Source organism: Taeniopygia guttata, chromosome 1A (assembly GCF_048771995.1).
Source record: "Taeniopygia guttata chromosome 1A, bTaeGut7.mat, whole genome shotgun sequence".
NCBI lineage: Eukaryota > Metazoa > Chordata > Aves > Passeriformes > Estrildidae > Taeniopygia > Taeniopygia guttata.
Window position 1 is genome coordinate 49,669,413 of NC_133025.1, and position 17,901 is coordinate 49,687,313.

The following is a 17,901-nucleotide window of genomic DNA, read 5'->3' on the forward strand; positions in this document are numbered from 1 at the left end:
CTCCCTCACTCATTCTCCCTCACATTCCTCTGGGAGCTGATCAGGGCTTGAATGACACCCCAGATGACTCTTTGCTATTAATTCCTGTGAACAGAAAGGGCTCCTTGTTCTCCCAGTCCTACTCTCTGGAGGAATTACAGGGGCCAAGGCAGCAGGCTGAAGCCTTCCTGACTTAACCCTTCCCCCGGCTCCCCAGGAGCCTCCCTGCATCCAGGGGACTAGTAGAGGTGAAGATCACCCTGGAGCCACCTTGACCACCACAGAATGAGCCCACTGGGGTCACTCAGCACTGCTACAGACACACGTCCTATTGGGAGGATCCCCTTTTCTGGTTGTTCTGCCCAATCTTGTACAATTCCCTTCTTTTTCCCTTTAGGCATCTCTCATCTGCTGTGCAGACTGAGAGCATCCAGCTCCCTCCATTACATAACACTGGGTATGCCAGGCTCCATCCAAGAACAGGCAACCTGGTCTTTCTCCTCCAGCTCTGCCCCTTCAGTGCATGCTTTTTGGGGTTAGCCTTTTGGAACTACACCTGTCCTCTTCAGCAGGACATGCAGGGGTTAACAGCCAGGCAGGCTCTGTGCCATCTATCAAAGCAGGTAGCAGACAGACATACTTGCCCCACTCCTCTTTGATCTTCCCAGACCTGAGTAATGCAGGAAAATTGTCCCGTTTAGCCATCACAGGTCCTTGCCATGCCCATGAAACATTAGACTGGCCAAGATGACAGGCCGAGAGCTGCCTGGGATATTTGCAATGTTCACAAATTATTCTCCTCCCTACTTTCCACAAGTTTTTCCCTTCACCTCCTCTCCGGAGCAGCTGGCACTGTAATCCACTGCTTTAGAACAAAAAATGCAGCTGAGCAAAGTCTGCTTGGCCACATCAAGGCCATACACCAGTGGCAGCAACATTGTGGTATCCTGCACGTGTGGCATCCCGCAGCATCCCTTGGAGAGAGAACAGGTTTTACTCCTGCTCTGTAGCCAGGAGGGACTCTGCAACCACATCCCAGACCCAGTCCCCAGAGAACTTCCTGAAGACTCCCACCCCCCCTTGAGGTGATGGGAGTGCAGAGTTATGCACCAGCCAGCACCATCCAGGCTTTGTTGCCCATGCAGAATGATAATCCTGGAGAAGGATTGTCTGTGATACTGTGACATTTCTTTAGCTGCCTGCACAGGACACTGGATTGTCAAACAGCCCAGTCCACCAATAAACAACTCCAGGCACTGACTGCCTTGTGTTTCCCCTGAAATCCCATGGCAAAACTTCCTGCACAGTCCCTGCAGCTGTCCTGTAACCACATGGATGCTATATGGTGCTGCCAAAACACAGCTAGGGCTGCAGGCAGCACTTTGCATTTCCTGACTGACCCACACCACTTCCTTTCTCCTCAGGCTGCATCGCAAACAACCAGTTCATCAATGCCCACGACTGGAAGCTCAGAGACACCTGGAAGGGTCTAGGACAAACAGTGGAAGCTTCAGCCAAGAGCAGTGAGGGGTGATGAAGATCAGAGCCCAGCAGTGGTTTCGGTGCCCAGCTCTCAGCTGGAAGGCTGCCTATGGCACAAGGCAAATCAAAAGGCTCTTTGGAGAGTGTGGCTGACATAGAATTGAGGAGGATGACACAAACATGGCCTTCAGGGACCCTCTGCTTCCTCTTGTTCGTGGACAAGCCTTGAAAATGACCCACACTCTGGGAGCCTGGGAGAGCAGTCATGACATTGGATGGGAGAAGAATTTGGAGAGAAGGGCATGAGGAAGTGGTGGAGACAGGGCTGGGCTTGGGTGCTCCAGCAAAGGGTACGACCTGGTCCTGATCTCTCTCAGGCTGTCATCAGTCATGTCCCATGATGTCTCACGAGTCAGACCATCTGCAGACTCACAGGTTTTCCAGACATTATAGTGGTCTTTCCCTTTGCTCCTCCCTGGGTTTGGTTTTTTTTTTTTTTTTTTCTCAGAGCATCACACTTATGCAATCATCGAATAAAAAGAGTAATGCTTTGAAACCTTTCTAATTTTTCCAATTTTCTCATGACTTCCTCTGTGGGGGCCACCTGGCCACTAGGTTCTACTTGCCCACAGGACTGAGTAATGAGCTTCCCAGCTATCCCATGGCCATGATGATGGGGTGTGATAAGGCCCAGTGGCATCTTCACACCGAAGGGGACATGCACTGTGGATGTTTGGTATACTATTTCTGACTGGGATAGCGGGACTTCCAGTGTGGGTCAGCTGTCCCTGACATCTTCAACCCTCCCATGACCATCTGGGTTGCCTGGTCCTCTGTCTCCCTCTTTCTCCATCATGGGCAGGGAGACAGACCCCCTTTCCAGTAGGAGGGCTGTCCCCATCCTCTTCCTCACCAAGTCATGCCCACCAGCCATGTCAGGCAGCAGCAGCAAGCTTCATGCCATCAAAGATGCAAATCCCACTTTGGAGATAGGGCAGGACAAGGGTTTGGCTTTGGTGTAAGAAATCTAGTTTCCCTCCCTAACATGATGTTGGTATGGCCATTCCCTGTCCTTCCCACAGCATCACAGGGGAGATACAGCCACAGCAAATCCACACCAACCTGCCTGGCACAGGCAAGAAGGCAACAGGTGCAAGACCCCCTCCCACCCCCAAATCCCATACCATTCCCCCACCCCCCCAACCACCTGCCCCTCATTGTCTCACGTGCCCACTTCCACAAGAAGGGGATTTTGCAAAGAGGCGGTGGTGCCTGCTCATCCATCCCAGTGGCTGTCCCCATCCTGGCCACTGCCGCTGCCTCAGCTCCTCCTAGCCTGGGCTTCCTCTCCCGTCTTTGGGTCTGCAACAAGCTGGACGCTCTTAAAAAGCTTTTTATGTGCGTGCGTGCGTGTGTGTGAGTGTGTGTTAATCACATGATTGTCATTCACCTGTATCCTGAACAAAGACTGTGCACTGTTTAAGGCCCAAACAAGAAAGCCAGAAAGGGAAGGAGGGGGGGTTGTTGGGAAAACTGAAGGGGCTGTTGAGAGAGCAGGCGCGCGCGGGAGAAAATCCTTATCAAACTCCCAATTCATGGGTCTCCCTTTCCCTCAGCACACTGTGGGTATTGTTTGGCTGGGGGGTGTGTATGTGTATTTTTTCGAATGTCTGTATCGTCCCCTCCTTGCTCCCCAGCTGTGACGCTGTTTTACTGTATGGAAAGATTTCACAGGGAACCCCTCCCATTTTCCCAGGCAGTCCTGGGACAATACCAGCGCTGTGCCCCCGAGTTGGGCAGGGGACAAAAGCTGGCTCTCTTGCCGGGGATCCTGCTGCTCCTCTGCTGTGGACAGGCTCTCCCCTCTGACTCCTCCCTCACCACAGGTGCAGGGGATAGGTATCATCTAGCAAAACCCCTCCCCTGAAACCTCCATGGTCCCACCCTGGTGGAGGAGGTGTCCCACCAATGTGGTCCTCTTGCTGAAACCCTACCGAGCAGGTGCCGCTGCAATGATGCTCCTTGTTCACCAAGCAGCCAGCCTGGAGCACGGTGTCTTTCCTATCATCCTTGGGAGAGGTGTGAACACAGGACACGTGGACAGAAGAGACTTGGACAAGGATATACAAACACTCAGTGTTCTGAGAGGGGGCTGAAAAAAGGGGTAAACAGACTGCAAAATAAAGGAGAATTCAAAAAGCAGAGGCAGGACTAAAGGAGACAAAATACAAGAACTGGAGAAAAGCAGAATGGAGGGGGAAAGCACCTGACTCAACATTTAAATACAAGGAGACACTGAGATTGCAGAGACTGTGTGGCTGGTACATGCTCCTTGGAGGACACCCCTCTCTGCAGCTGAGCCACCCATGGCTCTGCAACGAGGCATAAACTGGCTCCTGGCTGGTGGCAACAGGCTCTCACAAGAATGGTGAGCAGTGGGAAAAACACTGGTCCAGTGCCCTGGAGGTTACAGAAATCCCTTCTAGGTCTGATTCCTTTCTTGCCTAGCTGGGAGTTGTTCTCCCTGCAGAGTTTACCTGTTGCACTCCGGGTGCGAGCTGAGCAGGCTGTAGACTGTACTCAGTGCCTTGTGGGGCTCTTTTTTTTTTGTCTCCTGACTGGGGATTCCCTCCAGCAAAGCACTAGAGGACCCCTGGCCTCTCATTCTCTACCATGTGAAGCCCTACACCCTGTATCCCCCCTCCAGAGGAAAACAAGAAATCTCTGCCACACTGCCTCTTTCCCGTGGAATCCACAGGAACTGGTCACTTGAAGGGAGACCAAATAAACACCATTTTCTGGCTATTTTCTGTGTCATTCTCCCTCCCTGCTTCAGATTGGAGGTTGGCCACAGCCAGGGAAACAAGCAGGGCAGTGTTTCTCAGCAGAGGCTGCCTTCTTGAGGGGCAGGAGACCAAACTTCCAGTTCCAGTTCTCCCACACTCCTATGCAGGGCCCCTGTAGATTGAGGATGACCCTTACTGGCTGGGGGAAGGTGCCATGAGCTCTGCAGTATCACTGACTCTGGATCCAGTGGGCCACAGACAACTGAATAGGAACTGACCTTGCCTCAGCTGTTTTTGCTGGTCATCTGCATGCCAGACTGAGGGTGAGCTGCCAAATTGCCCATCTGGGGTTTGAGTCCTCTTCTTGTGCCAACTACAGCTGGGGTGTCTGTTGGTGAGAGAACTCATCCCAAATGGCAAGACTTGAGGTTGATCAGCTGCTGCTTTGGCCAAGAAAGCAGGGCCTCGATGCTGCTGTGTGAGGCTCTCCATTGGGTTTTCTTGTCATCAAAAACACACTCACATTCCTCTCTTCCAAAGGGAAAAAAGCATCATGTGAAGAAAAGTATTTGAACCCATCTTTTTTTCCAGAGTAGGTAATACTGAAGAGAAGAAAGGTAGATGATCCCTTGACAGTTTTTTTTCTGTGGGGTGCAAGTAGCCTGTTTAGGCAGAGCTCCCTGCTTGATCCCAATGGTATGGGCACTTCGCCCTCCCAGGTCTGGTCAGTAAAGGCTTCTCACTGGGATTTAGTGAGGTTTTCCCTGCAGCCACCCTATGGTTTCAGAGCTTTATTTACTCCAGACAACACCAGGCATGCAGGGAAACAGCCCTAAGTTGTCAGCCAGTTTACAGGGGCAGCAACCAGTCCCACAGGTTTGTTCTGAGGGCTTTAGCTCAGGTGCTCAGCACCATCCTTGGGACTGGCTCCCTCACAGTTCGTGTGGTGCCAGCCAGTGGTTTTCTGAGTCTTTCTAACACAAAGCTTCTGGAGAGTGAATATCTGTTATAGGAGTAGAAATGTTCTTGAAATCCCTCCAAGCTGTTTGCCTGGGTCATATGCATTAATCTCTTTGTATTTTCTGACTTAGCACTGAAATGTCTTTAGGTTGGGTCTCCAGCGGGGAGCTGGGGCAGGAGCTGGGTTTATCTCATTGCTACCATAGGAGATCATCAGAATTTTTGTGGGTGACTTCTCATGGTTACAGCGTTGGTGTTGGTCTATACAAGCCCTGGTAACAAAGGAAATTGAAGAAACCAGCTACCAGAGGCATGTGGGAAGGAAAGTGAGCTGGAATACAGAAGACGTAAGGGAGAGCATTCTAAACCATTGAAAGCTGAGATCTATTACGTGTCCCAGTGCACAAGTGGCAAGAATGAGGGTGAGCGAGTGTGAGAGTCCTTCTCATTAGGAAACCCCATTTTCCTTGTGAGACCTCATTTGCCTATAGGAGCAGCTCAGCATGCTGGAGGAAGAAGAGCCTGCTTGTCTTGGCAAGATCCCACAGAGCCCAAAATCTAGAGTGCAAAAATCTTAAGAAGTCTCGAACTGATATCCACTGTCCAGCAGCATGGCATTTTCCTGGACCTGATGTCCTTCACCCTCAGAACACTTCTGATCCCCTGCATCCCCTTCCCTACATTGCAGATGCAGGTCTGAATGATGCCCTTTTCACAGTGCCTTGACCCAGGGTCCCAGGTCAACTTGTTTCAGCATAGAGGAATCCTCATGCGACTCTGTGATGAGGACTAGGGACTCATTTAGTACATGGGGAGTGCTAAATCCTTCAGGAGTAGCCATGATATCAGGGAGAAGGAGGAGGACCCCCATCCTGAGGATGCACATCCTTCTCCCCAAACCACCCACATCCCTTCCAGCATCCCACCACCCCAACCTGCCAGGGTTGAATCCTCCAGCACCATATCTGGGATGGCCGTGCCACCGAGAGCAGCAATGCCAGCAATTCTCATGAAGAAGCTGGCACCATGGAAAACAGGGAATGTACTGGTGCCTGAGGTGGGGTGGGGGCTGCCTGTGTCCCCTCCCCGCCGTCCCTGGCTGACCGTATTCTGGCTCTGAGGAGTGCTTGGCTCCACCTTCCGCCCTTCCCTCCCCCGGTGCTAAGCAGCAAAGCCAGCTAGAGACATCCAGCCGGGGTATTAGTAAAAACCAAGCTTCCCTCCAGGAATGGCACTCGCTTGAGAGCCTCCCCGTGCTGCGCGCCCCGACACCGCTGGGGCTGGGAGAGAGAGCAGGGGGGCATTTGGGATACAAATCACAGCCCTCGCAGGATTTGCACGGCACACCGGCCAGCAATGTAAGTTTTCCTACCTGAGCTCGCTTGCACACGCACACACTTTTGTTCACGTTTTTTCCCCCCTCTACCTTCTCTTACTTTTTTCCTTTTTTCATTTTCCCAAACAAGAATCTGTGTTGCCCTCCAAAACTAGAGGGACAGCAGCTCTTGCTATGCACTGGCTTTTTTTTCCAGTTAAGCCAGAGGCATGCTTTTCCATCACTTTTTTTTTTTTTTTTTAATTTCTCTTCTTCCACAATTTTTTTTTTTTTTAATTTCTAGATGGGGAGTATAGAGAGGCCTTTATTTTTAGAGTGTTTCTTTCTCTTAGGGGGGAACAGCTGCACAGCAGCAGGGACTTTTAGAGGTGACTGCAGACAGAAGGAGAAAAGTGGAGCGTGTGGGACAGGCAACCCAAAGCTATGTCTTGTCTCAAAGTTAAACTTGGTTGTGTTTTTGTCTGGGTATATATAGATATAGATACGGATACAGATATAGATACACGAATGTGAGTATGCATATTCATACACGCATATAATGGAGGGGGTGTGTGGATGAAGTGTAGATGTATTTTATGCCTTTGGTTTATCAGCTGTGAGAGCATGGGATGAGATGTCCCCGCAGAAGCACTTTCTCACAGTTGGAATCAGGGTCTCTGGGTGTGGATCCCAGGCCTGGGCTGGTTCTCTGTGTGGTGGGGCCACCCGCTCAGGTTCCCTGGCACCTGGGGTATCAGTCCCTTCTGGCTTATAGATACGGTGCCGGTGCTTCCCCTCCCTTGCTTCCCCCCAAACATTTCACTGCGTGTCTTTGAAATAAAGGGGCACTTGCCCACACAAGTTTGGTGGCTGTCCTCCACATTACACTCCTCTGTGGGGTGCTGTGCCCAGGCAGAATGGTGCATGTCTCTCTCCTTTCAGACCCCCAACCTTCATCATCCCTCTTGCTGCAGCCCCTTCCCCACATGTCAGCTTCACATGATTGCAGAGATAGGGAGCAATATCCCAATTAATCAGGGGCCCCGACCCATCCCCACCCCCACTGATCACGGGTTCTGCGGTGTGCACGGCAATTGCGTTGCTTGCTCTTTAATTGAGCAGCCCCTGTCTCGTGGTCAGTTCTTCAGAGACCTTGGAGTCCCTTTCAGATTTGGTGGTTGCTTCTCATTTTCTTTCTTTACCTCCTTTTTTCCTTTCTTTCCTTTGTTTTTTTCTTCCTCCCTTCCCTCCCCAGTGAGGACAGCAAGAAGGACAGTAAGAAGGAAGAGGGAAGGCTTGAGAGCAACGATGGCTGACGACCAAGACCTTTCGGAGGTGGAGATGAGCCCAGTGGGCTCTGAAGACCACCACTGCCTCTCCCCAGGACCGTCCATGGCATCAGACAACTCCCCACACCTCACTGGCTCTGGGAATGGGGAGATGGGCAAGGTGAAGAAGGAACAGCAAGACTCAGAGGCGGATGATGACAAGTTCCCGGTGTGCATCCGCGAGGCAGTCAGCCAGGTGCTGAGCGGCTATGACTGGACCCTGGTTCCCATGCCCGTCCGGGTCAATGGAAGTAACAAGAGCAAACCCCATGTCAAGCGGCCCATGAATGCCTTCATGGTCTGGGCACAGGCTGCCCGGAGGAAATTGGCTGACCAGTACCCACACCTGCACAACGCCGAGCTCAGTAAGACCTTGGGGAAGCTCTGGAGGTAAGAGAGACTGGTGGAAGGTGGGATGGTAAGAAAGCAGTTAAAAAGAAACAGAAAACCAGAGAAAAGTGGCAACAGGATGCCACTTCACCCATATGTAGTAAAGCGTTATGTCAGCCTTCTGCCTTCTTGGCTGAGGTCTGGAGGTGTCCTCTAGAGGACTGTGTAGTTATGTGGAAGGATGGAGACTCAGCAGGATGGAAGGGGTGTCCCTTGAGGGGACTTCTGTGTGGTGAGTCCCCTCACAGGAGGCACAGTTGTTGACTGAAGCTAGAGTGGTGGCTGGATGTAGGGAGCTCTTCTGCAGCAGAGCTCACCTCTGTCCCGGGCAGATGCTTTTTCCATGTGTTTCCCACTAAGTTTCCCTATTGTTCCTGATGAGGACACTCTCATTCTGGTCCTCCCTGCCTGACTGCCTGGGGAAATCTTGTTTTCTTGGCTCACCCTCCCTGTAGGGCTCAGCTGTGCACTAGCAGTAAACTGGCTGAGCTCAAGACTTAAGAGCTAAGTCACAGGTGGCTGCCTCAAGCCTGTCTGAACTCAGATCCCAGCACTAACAGGGTTTCTTTTATGGTCAGTGCCACAAAACAAGAGGGAAACCAATTTACAGCTGAGAAGGAAGGTCAGGGGAAAGGAGACAGGCAGTCAGAGCCCGACACGCATCCTTCCCTGTATGGTCCCACTTTTGGCAAGCCACGCAAGTGCAGTGAGATGGACAAGAAGAGACACAGGTAGAAACAGGGGCTGAGGCTTAGCAGAGAGGAAGAGACCTGCAAGAGTCCCAGCCTTTCCAGGCTCTCTTGGAATATGCTGGCTCAAACAAACCCCATCTTCCATTGCACCCAGAGAGATGCCCTCCCTTCTCACTAGCACACATACACTTGTCCTTTAGCACCACCAGTTTGTGCACCTATTTTCACTTTGTGCAGATCCTGGGTCCTTCAAGTAGCCTCCCCTCCTTCCTCTAGCAGATCCATAGGCTGCTCTCATCGAGTGCAGCCAGCCCATGAGTGTGCAGAGCCATTGTGCTGGAGCCAAACGTGTCAGGCTGGCTGTGCCGCATCCTTCCCATCAGACGCTCTCCACTGATAACCCCATCTACTTTCTGCCACAAGTCCCCAGCACAGCCCCCTGCCTCACACCAATCAATGCAAACCAAGGCTCATGCAAACAGCCATCTCATTCTCACACCCTGACACCATTTCATAGAGGAAGCCCTCAGTTTTGGGTGAGCCAAGATACATTTTTTGAAGCAGAAGCTTCAAAACACACTCTCTGTAGCAGCTATTAATTCCTGGTTTCAAACTGCCTAGCTCACAAGGAACCAACCCATTGGGCATTAGATTCTCCCTCTGCTATGTCAGCCTGTTTACCGTGACTCCTGAGTGTCTAATGTAACCCCAGCAGAGGAATTTCTTTGGGAAGTCAAAGGCAGAGCATTGATTGTGAATGTCTCATCTGATCTTCTTTCCTGCTTGGATCTCCTCTGCCTTCTCTTTACCACAGCACTTGCTTTAACCTGGGGCTCTGCTGCCAGCCTCTGGATTGTGAAGCTGTGTTGAAAAGAGAGGGTGATGAGGGAGGGACCCACCATTTTTGTTCCCGAAATGTTGATTTCAAGATATCACTCCTTTACTGCAAAATTTTGCCAGATTTTAGAGCAATGGTGTCTCCCTCCAAGCACTGCATTTTCCTAGAAAATATAGCAGAGCAGTGAAACCTCTTCAGGTATTGCACTCAGAGCACAGGGAAACAGAGCCCCCAGCCCATGGCCACAGTCATGCACCCACATGCCTCCCTGCTTCCAGGACATGGCTCCCACTGCTGGCCATATGGGACTCAGAGCAGCGGGACACTGCCGCCAGACAATGGACAAGGTCTCCGTGTGTTTCTTGGGGCACAATACAGGCAGGTAGCATTGCTCAGATGAGAAGCTTGTGGGGTCAGGCCTGGGGTTGTTGCAAGCTCCTGAGTTTGCCACCTGGGTGCTTCTCTTGAATATCTCCTTTCCTAGTGCACGCTGAGGCTCTCCGAGCCGTGCCAGCCCCTACGGAGACCACACAACACAGCAAGCTGGATACAGTCACTATCTGGCCATATGTATGTGTATTTCTGTGAAGCTGGGGGGAAATATCAACCACAAAACTCCAGAGGAGGTGGCTCAAGGTTACCAGGATAGCAGTCCAGAGCCTCGCCTTCCAGTCATGGTGTGGCTGGGCCTCCTCTGCTGAGGTTCCCACTGCCTTATCTACACTGTCCCCCAGGTATAGCTCCTACACATGGGTACAGCTGCAAGCAGACAAGATTTTTTCTGGATGGCTTAGCCTCACACTTTTGATGAATGTCCTTGCAAAGGTGGCCACCGAAACCCTACTGCCATGGCTTGTTGCTTTGGAAAATGTTGGCTGTTCTGGGCTTATACAGATAAAGGGTGGGTTAAAGGCAAAGGCTGGTGACCACAGGGACTCCCTGCAGACCACCCTTAAACCCAGCAAATCCCCAGCAATCAGCACTGGGTGGGGATGGGAAAGGATGAAAATCTTGAGAGGCACCTGCAAAATAGGATGCAACAGCCCAGATTTTTTCTTTAAAGCCCAGAATTTGCACCGCCATGTCCTCCACAGGCACCAGCCCTCATTGGAAGAGGCTGCAGGATATGCCCTGATGGCCACGTTACCTGTCTGACCCCAAACATGATGCCAGGGGGCTTATGGCCCCATCCACTTTCTCCAGTCTGTACCCATTATCGTGTGTGATGGGTGTAGACAATAAATGGGACATACTAAAAAAGAAGGGAGAGTTTTTATGCTTGATGGTCACGAAATCTGTCCTTGAATGGTTTCTTTTCCCAGAGTGGGACAGGGAACAGCTCTCAAATGGAGGCTGGCTGCTGAAAATGTCAGCATGACTCCCAGCCAAAATGCCAGCCAGCACCACCTCCGGGGCTGAAAACAAGGGAGGCACGGGAAGAAGGGGAGGAAGGCTTGGTAGGGAGGAGCAAAGGGCCCTGATGGAGGGATCTTTGCATGAGGGTGGCAACACCCAGGGAGTTAGTTCATGCCCACAAAATCTAGGGCCATGGACGTGTAGGAGGGCTGCTTTCTGCTCCCAGCCAGCCCTTGCCTTGCATCAGCTCCAGTGGCCAAGCCCATCACCGCACCGACTTGTTTGCAGCTGAGCCCCAGCCAGGGTCAGGCCTCTGGCTGCTGAGCCAGGCACCTGGCACACAGAGCAGTGCCATGCCAGGCAGCAGAAGGGGAGGCTCTGAGAGGCAAGCAGGAAGGTTTTAGCCCTTCTTTCTCCTCCCAGAGCGTGGCGCTGGATGCTTGCCCCTCTCCCCTCGGCTCAGGGGTGAGCATTTGGTGTCAGGCTTGGATAAGCCCCATGAAGGGCTTTGCTCTGTGATCCGTAACTTCTCTGCCCGTGCGAGATTCCTTTGCATTATGGCCTGGAGAGCGTGGGGGGCAGGAGGGGGAGGGCAGGAAGCAAGTGAAATCCAAATCCCCCCAAATCTCCTGGCCTTTGCCTGCTCGCACCAGTTTCACTTTGCTAAAGCTGATTTGAATTCTGATCCCAGTGGGAGGGAGGAGGGAGCAGCCAGCCTTAGAGAGAAGGCAAAGATGTGGGGAGTGGACTTGCCTCCATCCTGTTGGTGGCACTACCCATGGGCTGCTGTCAAGGAGAGAGGAGGTGAGGCACTTCAGCATAGCTCAGAGGGCAGGGATCTGACACCTGTGTAGCCTCCAATGGCTCTGTTTCACACCATCCACAAGCTGGATCTCAGAGGCTGAGCTTTGCAGGTTTTGCCTTAATTCTCCATATCCCAAGTTCTGTAAGGATGAAGGTTTTGCCAAGGCAAGGTTGCTCCCAGTCCACAAGGCCTATGAGGGTTGACCCTTGCAGGTCTCTGGAGCAGCACAGGCTGAGGGATTAGAGCCCTCTAGGACTTGTGAGCATGGTATACAGTGGTGGGAGGGAGACAGGAAAGCTGGTGCTGAATTCATGGTGGCTCAGTTGCTTTAATCTCCAGGATTAAGGCAGTGGAGGAATGTGGTGTGCGGCCACAACCTGCTCAGGCTGACTGAAGTGAACCCAGGCCAGCACCATGCCACACACCTTCTGTCTACCAGCTGTGGCGATGCACAAGGTGTAGGGGGGGAAAGGGTGTTTAGGGACCAACCCATTACTTGCTGGTAATCTGATCACCCACTAGATTTACCTGTGTATTCCTTAAGCATACCTCCTCTACATCTTCAGTTTTTCAGGTCAGTTCAGGCCTTTATATCTTCCTGAGAGCCTACAGCTAAACAGAATTGGTCACATTTTAGTGCTAATGGCTTCGGGGGTGCCAAGGTGTTGGTACAGTCCCATCCCCATGTAGGTCTTTTGCTGGGGAGAAAAAGGTGGGGACATAACATACATTGAATTTTTTTTTTTGGCTGTTTTGAGCCCTGCCATTCTTAATGGCTGTTTGGAGTTCCCAGTCATGAGAAGACCAGTCCCTTCTAAGAGTACTGGTTTTTGGTTGGAGGCAGGATGACCTTGAGTCACAAGAATATGAGGAGGAAAATCATACTATGAAATTGAACTGCTTCCAGCTGAAATGTTGCAAAAGGCTTGAGCAATGAGTTTGATCTTAATCTTCAAGTGCTCTGAGGAATCCTGCCTGTGCATTTCACTATTTCCTCAGAGAGCCTTAACTAGAGCAGCCCATGATCTAGCAGGAATACAGACAAGTATCTTACATTTCTGCAGTACCTTTCATCCAGAGACCAAGGCTCATCTACTTCTACAAAGCCAGCAAAATAGCAGCTAAATTTTTTACAACTGCTTGGCCAAGTTCAAGAAAGGCTGGTCCTTTGTGCTTCAGCCTTTTGCTTTATCCATGTCTGAGGTGAGCAGGAGCTCCAGGAATAGTAGAATACACAGTTTCTAGCCCTTCCAAATTTTCTTTCTGATAGGGTTTCTAGCCCTTTCCAAACTTCCAAATTCCCTTTTAGAGTATTGCAAGATGACTAAGGGTTGCTTTACATGGTCCCTGTGGAGTCAATATCAATTGCTGCTACTGGTGCTCCAATACAGCCTCAAACTAGGAGCAGAGCCTATAGAAGAGGGGATGTTAACCTGGAACAAATATAGTCTGGGGAAAAGCAAGAGACATGGGACACTCAGCACTACAGGGAGTACACTGCCTTTGTCCAAAGGACAATTGCAACTGCCCTTAATTTTCCTGAAGTTTTTAAAAGCAACTTGTCCAACCTTATTTAACACAACTACAAAAGGCTGCGCTTTGCCCTTTGGCAATGGAAGAAAGGGTAAGGTAAACTTACTCAAGTGAGAAGCATCACACAGGCAGGGAAGGGGCATCCAGCACTGGCACCAACTAGTGGCAGGGCTTAATGACTAAGGAGAAGAAGGAAAGCATTGCTGTCTCCATGGAAACACTCCAAGTTCGTCCTATTGTTTTGGGAAGTGCCCTCCATGGGGCAACATCCTGGCATTTGGATTTACACACCCTGTGCCACAATACTGAGCATAGGTGTTTTTTTCTGATGGATCTGCCCCACTCCTTTCCCTCTTCTTTACCACCTCGGTCTCTGCAGGTTATTGAACGAAAGCGACAAGCGGCCCTTTATCGAAGAGGCGGAGCGGCTGAGGATGCAGCACAAGAAGGACCATCCTGATTACAAGTACCAGCCCCGCCGGCGGAAAAATGGCAAGGCCACACAGGGCGAGGGTGAAGGCCAGGTAGAAGGGGAGGCTGGTGGGGCTGCTGCCATCCAGGCCCACTACAAGAATGCCCACCTGGATCACAGGCATCCCGGCGAAGGGTCGCCCATGTCTGACGGTCATCCGGAACACTCCTCAGGTGAGTCTGGGGTCTCAGTGAATCTCTTGACAGACTACAGCCAAGTCAGAAGCTCACACCTTACTCATGGCCCAGCAGGCTGCTGGTGTCGGCAGTACAGGGACATGCCTGAGTTTCAGAGGCACTTGCATTCCTCTAGTCAGGCAAGATATCATTGCATCCTCCCTTTTTTCCACAAGATGATATAAAGAGATTTGGTTTTGTCTATTTCTTGTCTAGACAGCTGCTGGAATACTGGGAAGAACAGAGATGGGTTGTGTATAGAGCAAGTCATAAAGCTGTAACTCACCTGTTCTCTCTTTTTCCTTTTCAAAATATTTTTCACGTTGCAGGTCAGAGCCATGGGCCCCCCACACCTCCTACCACCCCTAAGACCGAGATGCAGGCAGGCAAAGCCGATTCCAAACGAGAAGGACGTTCCCTGGGGGAAGGGGGAAAGCCACACATTGACTTTGGAAATGTGGACATTGGGGAGATCAGCCATGAGGTGATGTCCAACATGGAGACCTTTGATGTCAATGAATTTGATCAATACCTGCCGCCTAACGGACATGCTGGCCACCCAGGCCATGTCGGGGGCTATGCAGCAGCGGCTGCTGCTGGCTACGGCCTCGGGAGCGCCCTGGCTGCGGCCAGCGGACACTCTGCCTGGATCTCCAAGCAGCATGGAGTCTCCTTGTCCACCGCCACCTCATCGGTGGTGGACTCAAAGGCCCAGGTGAAAACAGAGGGGTCCACCCCTGGAGGCCATTATACTGACCAGCCCTCCACCTCCCAGATTGCATACACATCCCTGAGTCTGCCCCACTACGGCTCGGCCTTCCCCTCCATTTCCAGGCCACAGTTTGACTACCCAGACCACCAGCCCTCGGGACCCTACTACAGCCATTCCACCCAAGCCTCTGGCCTCTACTCTGCCTTCTCCTATATGGGACCTTCCCAACGTCCCCTTTACACTGCCATCTCTGACCCTGCACCCTCCGTGCCACAGTCCCATAGCCCCACACACTGGGAACAGCCCGTGTACACAACTCTCTCCAGACCATAGGGAATGGGGAACAGTGACCGAAGCAGCGACGGAATGGCTCCGAAGAATCAGCACAGGCAGAAGAGCCTCCGAACTCCAAGGTCACTCAGTGCCATCCAGCCACCAGAACCCACCAAGCATATAAAAGTGCCTTTCTTGATCCCAGCTCTTGCTGGCACACCCACCTAGAGGAAGGTTTATCATCCTTTTGCCCTTTATGAATTTCACACAGGCCACATGACTGGCTTGCGATGCCTTACTGGCCTTCTAGATGAGGAGGATTCTAGACATGGAGTGACTGGTCTGTGGTGGGTTTTCTTGTGCGCACCCTGGACTGTACAATGAGAGAGACTGTCCTTTCCTTCCCCTCCCACACTGCTCCAGGGAGTTTGCAAGTGTTTCCAACAGGCCACAATGGCCAACACTTTGTCACCTGCTGCAGGTGTTGGGTGGCTGCTCAGCCTCGGCAGATGTGTCACGGGAGGAGCAGTAGGGAGGATGGCATGGCCGGCTTCCTTGCAATCAGCGTTGTGCAGCAGTCCTGCCTAAGATTCACACATGCATGAATCTTGAACCCCTTGGAAGACCAACCTACGCTTGCTTCCCTGCTGATTTCCACAGCTGCACCCTAGCTTTTCTCCCCACCTCTCCCTACCATCTTGCCTCTGTTTAATCCCACACTCTTCCCAGAATGGAGATTTGAAGGCTTGCCTGAACAGTACGTGGGATTTGGGAACAACGGGGTCAGTCTTAGCATTACTCGTATCACAGCCTGTGTGCACACACGTGTTCATATATGAAGGCAGAGAAGAGGTGGGGAAGGACCAATGAACCATTACGGTGCTATGGGTGAATCCTCCTTTTTTTAAATTACTCTGTGTCATTCATGTCTGGCATTTCTGGCCTCCCAGTCTCTTCTAATCTCTTCAGAACCCCAAACAACCTCTGAGCAAACCTGGCCCTTGCTCTTCCATATCTGACAGTGTCTGCATGAAATGAAGAGGCACCAAGAAAGCTACAATGCATTTGTCAACACCCCAAGTTGATTCCAGTACTCTTTGAGCTCCCACTCCAAACCCAGGCTGAACTCATTCGTCCATCATGTCTCCCAGTCAGCCAACACCTCCATCCCATCTATGCTGAGAATGGAAAGATACTCCTGTGGCTTTAAGCAAGGTAGATACAGACCCAATCTCGGATGATGAAAGAAGCTTATTTAGGTGCAAAGTAATCTTCTGTGCCTTTGGGTTTCAAACTGGAAGTAACTATCTCTTAGAGATCAACCTCTTTTTTCAGCCCAGCATCTGAAGACAGTCTGCTTGCTTCTCCTTTGTCACCTCCAGGGCTGGGGTGTTTTGTCATGCCAGGGAATGACTGGCACAAAAATTGCCACAGGAAAATATGATTCCTGGCAGTTGATTGCAGAGACATACTGTGGGACTTTTCAATGCATATTCCAATCTAGAAAGAGACTTTAACTAAATGTGGACTGTGATGGGTGCTGCTGTATCCCTTTGTTGATATGACTGTCAGATGACCTTCCTGCCTCCCTTAGCTACAGATGACTTATCCTTGTGGTGTCTGAAAAGATCATGTAGAATGTTTGCTCCCCGTACGCATGTAACCTCTTCCAGCCCTGTCCCCTTATTTATGCAAGTAGCACCTTCCTCCCCTACCTCCCTTTCCTCAGTCTCTGTGCCATCCTAGCACCATTAACTCTGCATTAAACATATGGAATAATAAACTTATAAGTTTCATTTTCACATGTCTGGGTTTCTTCGACCTCTTCCTTGCAAGTCTCTTGCTTTTTACCCCAATACATGTGTGATGGGTCACACACAAATCCTGTGCACAGCCGTCCTCTGCCTCTCAGGAAGAGGACACAGGTACAATTCTGACTGGCTGTCTAGACTTCTTCATGGATATGAAATTCACCTTCTGTTTACACCTCACCTCCAGTCATTTCTTCCATGAGAAAAGCACTAACACTGATTTCTGTTCTTCATATGAGATACAGCACACGCAATCAAGAGTACTATTTTGCACATGCTTCACCCAAAAATTTCTTCGTGCAATTATTAATGCTCTCTAGGATAGAGGTGTGGGGTTTCTCATCTTGGTTACTTATGACCAGGTAGCAGGTGACATACCTTCAAAAAAAACTTCCCCCCCCCCCCCCAACACAAATTTGTGTATTTTGGAAGCAGCCAGTAATTCCTCTGTAAAAATTCAACTCCCCACCCTCTTGCCTCCCACCAGCAAGAACCTAAACACAAACACTCATACACACAGAGTACATTCCAGAATACATGCATACACTTCCTCACTTGTTGAAGAAGATATTCTGTAAATAGTCAGGTCCTGGGAGGGTATCTGAACTTGTCTGGAAAGAAAAATGTGTAGCAGGTATCACTCTGCTTAAGAACATCTCTTAAGCCCATTTACCACAGACACTCCCAACAATTACAAGTTGATTCCAAAGGGCTTCAGCGCTGGTGCATGTGAGCAGATGCAGTGAGTTCCTGTTCAATAAACACTTTATGGGTGAGTAGAGTAAGAAGAACATCTAGAAACTGTGGAATGTTCAAAGCTTTTTAAAAAGCATAGCACTATTTGGATGAAGTTCCGTATAGGGCCAAGAGCATCCACAGCATGATAGCTTAATTAATCTAATAATAGTGATGTCACGTAAAGAATTCCATGCAAAATAGCACTGACCATTCATGGAGAGGAGGAGAAACCTATACCTCAAATCACAGGCTGTG

The 17,901-nt window shown here is 50.8% G+C and overlaps 1 protein-coding gene across 1 annotated transcript; it reads left to right on the forward strand.

Annotated features, from left to right (window-relative positions):
* Positions 1-6,404: 6,404 nt before the first annotated feature.
* On the forward strand, positions 6,405-16,899 carry SOX10 (SRY-box transcription factor 10). The gene is made up of 4 exons (XM_012569183.5): positions 6,405-6,565; positions 7,778-8,240; positions 13,844-14,109; positions 14,442-16,899. The coding sequence occupies exons 2-4, from the start codon at positions 7,831-7,833 to the stop codon at positions 15,155-15,157; spliced, it is 1,392 nt and encodes a 463-aa protein (XP_012424637.1). The 5' UTR covers positions 6,405-6,565; positions 7,778-7,830; the 3' UTR covers positions 15,158-16,899.
* Positions 16,900-17,901: the final 1,002 nt, after the last annotated feature.